The following is a 1,298-nucleotide window of genomic DNA, read 5'->3' as shown; positions in this document are numbered from 1 at the left end:
GTCATTACGGGTAGAACGCTGGCATCCACGATCTTCAAGGACGAGATGCCGTTTACGTTGAAATTCGAGTCCACGACGGAGCCAAGGGCAGCACTTCCACCCCAGTGCCAAATGGACTGCATGTAGGTGGTGACAAAGGCTTCCGGATCGCTGCTAGGAAGAACAGGGGGGAAGGTGGCTATTTTCTTGCCACCGTCTGCGATGGGCAGATCCACTCCAAAACCCCCGATCACCAAGTTGAGGGCTGAGAACATTTTCATAGGGCAGGAGTTATTCCCATCCAACTCGGCGTGGTCGTCTAGGCGGCCGCTACGAATGACATCGCTCAGCAACTGACTGCCAGCAATGGCCTGTTGATAATCCTTAGGATCCTGTAGGTAGTTCGCCCTGACAGAGAGCCTTCCGTTGTCGTAGGTAATTTTTCCTCGTGAGTGGATTTCAGAGGTAAAGTAGAAGATAGCCCTCATACGGCCGAAGCACTCACGTACCGGCTCCAGCATCCTGCAAAGCAAGTTGTGGTTGTTCTTCGAGCATTTCCTCAAGAGGCTGAATACGCGATCGGCGATGAATGTATCCCGAAACCTAGGAGGCAAGATGAACCTTGTTGCCAGAAGAACACCCTCAGCGTTCCTGCCGCCTCCAAGTTCTTCGGTCGGTATCATATGACAGTCCTTTCTGGTGAATGGAGTGTATTCATCGCACTCAGTACCTCGCGCTGACATGCCCAATACACTAGCAATGGAGGCGTTGGAATACAGCTTGTCATAGGTCACAACAGGGTGGAGTACCCGATCGTAGGTATTCCTGCCGAGAGCGTCAATCTCGTGCACCAAGTTCACACCCAGCTCTCTGATCGTATCTCGAGGTCCAACGCCAGACTTGAAAAGTATATCAGGCGAGAGGATAGCCCCCGCAGATAGGATAATCGTTGACGCGCAGACTCTTCGCTCGTTCGTAGGCGATCTCGCAACAAATTTGCCAACGGGATCCGGTTTCGTGGGGGCTTTGACGAAGTTCACGCACTCTGCCCGTCCATCACGGATCCTCACACGTGTGACCTCATGTTCAACTAGGACGTCAAGACTTGCCGGTTTAGGATTCAAAATGGAATCTGTCGCAAGCCGCGCCATACCGCGCCGGCTGTCGAAAATGGTTAGGCCGGACCAGACCTGGTCTTTAGCCAGGTACTTCTTGTAGGAATCTACGGGGCATTGTGCGAGATCGGCCAAGGCCTGTTTGTACGAGCTTGTGAACGTACCAACAGGTGGCATAGGGAACCTCCACGTATCGGTTTTCAC

General features: G+C 52.9%; 1 protein-coding gene across 2 annotated transcripts; it reads right to left on the bottom strand.

Moving 5' to 3' along the window:
• KVP18_004733 (uncharacterized protein) lies at positions 1-1,271 on the bottom strand (the record flags this gene model as incomplete). Of its 2 annotated transcripts, none has more annotated exons than XM_067957656.1 (1): positions 1-1,271. In XM_067957656.1, a coding segment is annotated over one exon (1,271 nt), but the record flags the coding sequence as incomplete, so codon positions are not given. The 2 variants fall into 2 exon arrangements, with proteins under 2 accessions (XP_067805734.1, XP_067805735.1); XM_067957657.1 differs by having other exon boundaries at positions 9-1,271.
• Between the last annotated feature and the right edge of the window lie 27 nt (positions 1,272-1,298).

The sequence above is a fragment of a genome (assembly GCF_019968955.1).
Source record: "MAG: Porospora cf. gigantea A chromosome Unknown PgA_NODE_9272_length_1298_cov_684.705, whole genome shotgun sequence".
Taxonomy (NCBI): domain Eukaryota; phylum Apicomplexa; class Conoidasida; order Eugregarinorida; family Porosporidae; genus Porospora; species Porospora cf. gigantea A.
This window is presented reverse-complemented; position numbering and strand designations above follow the sequence as displayed.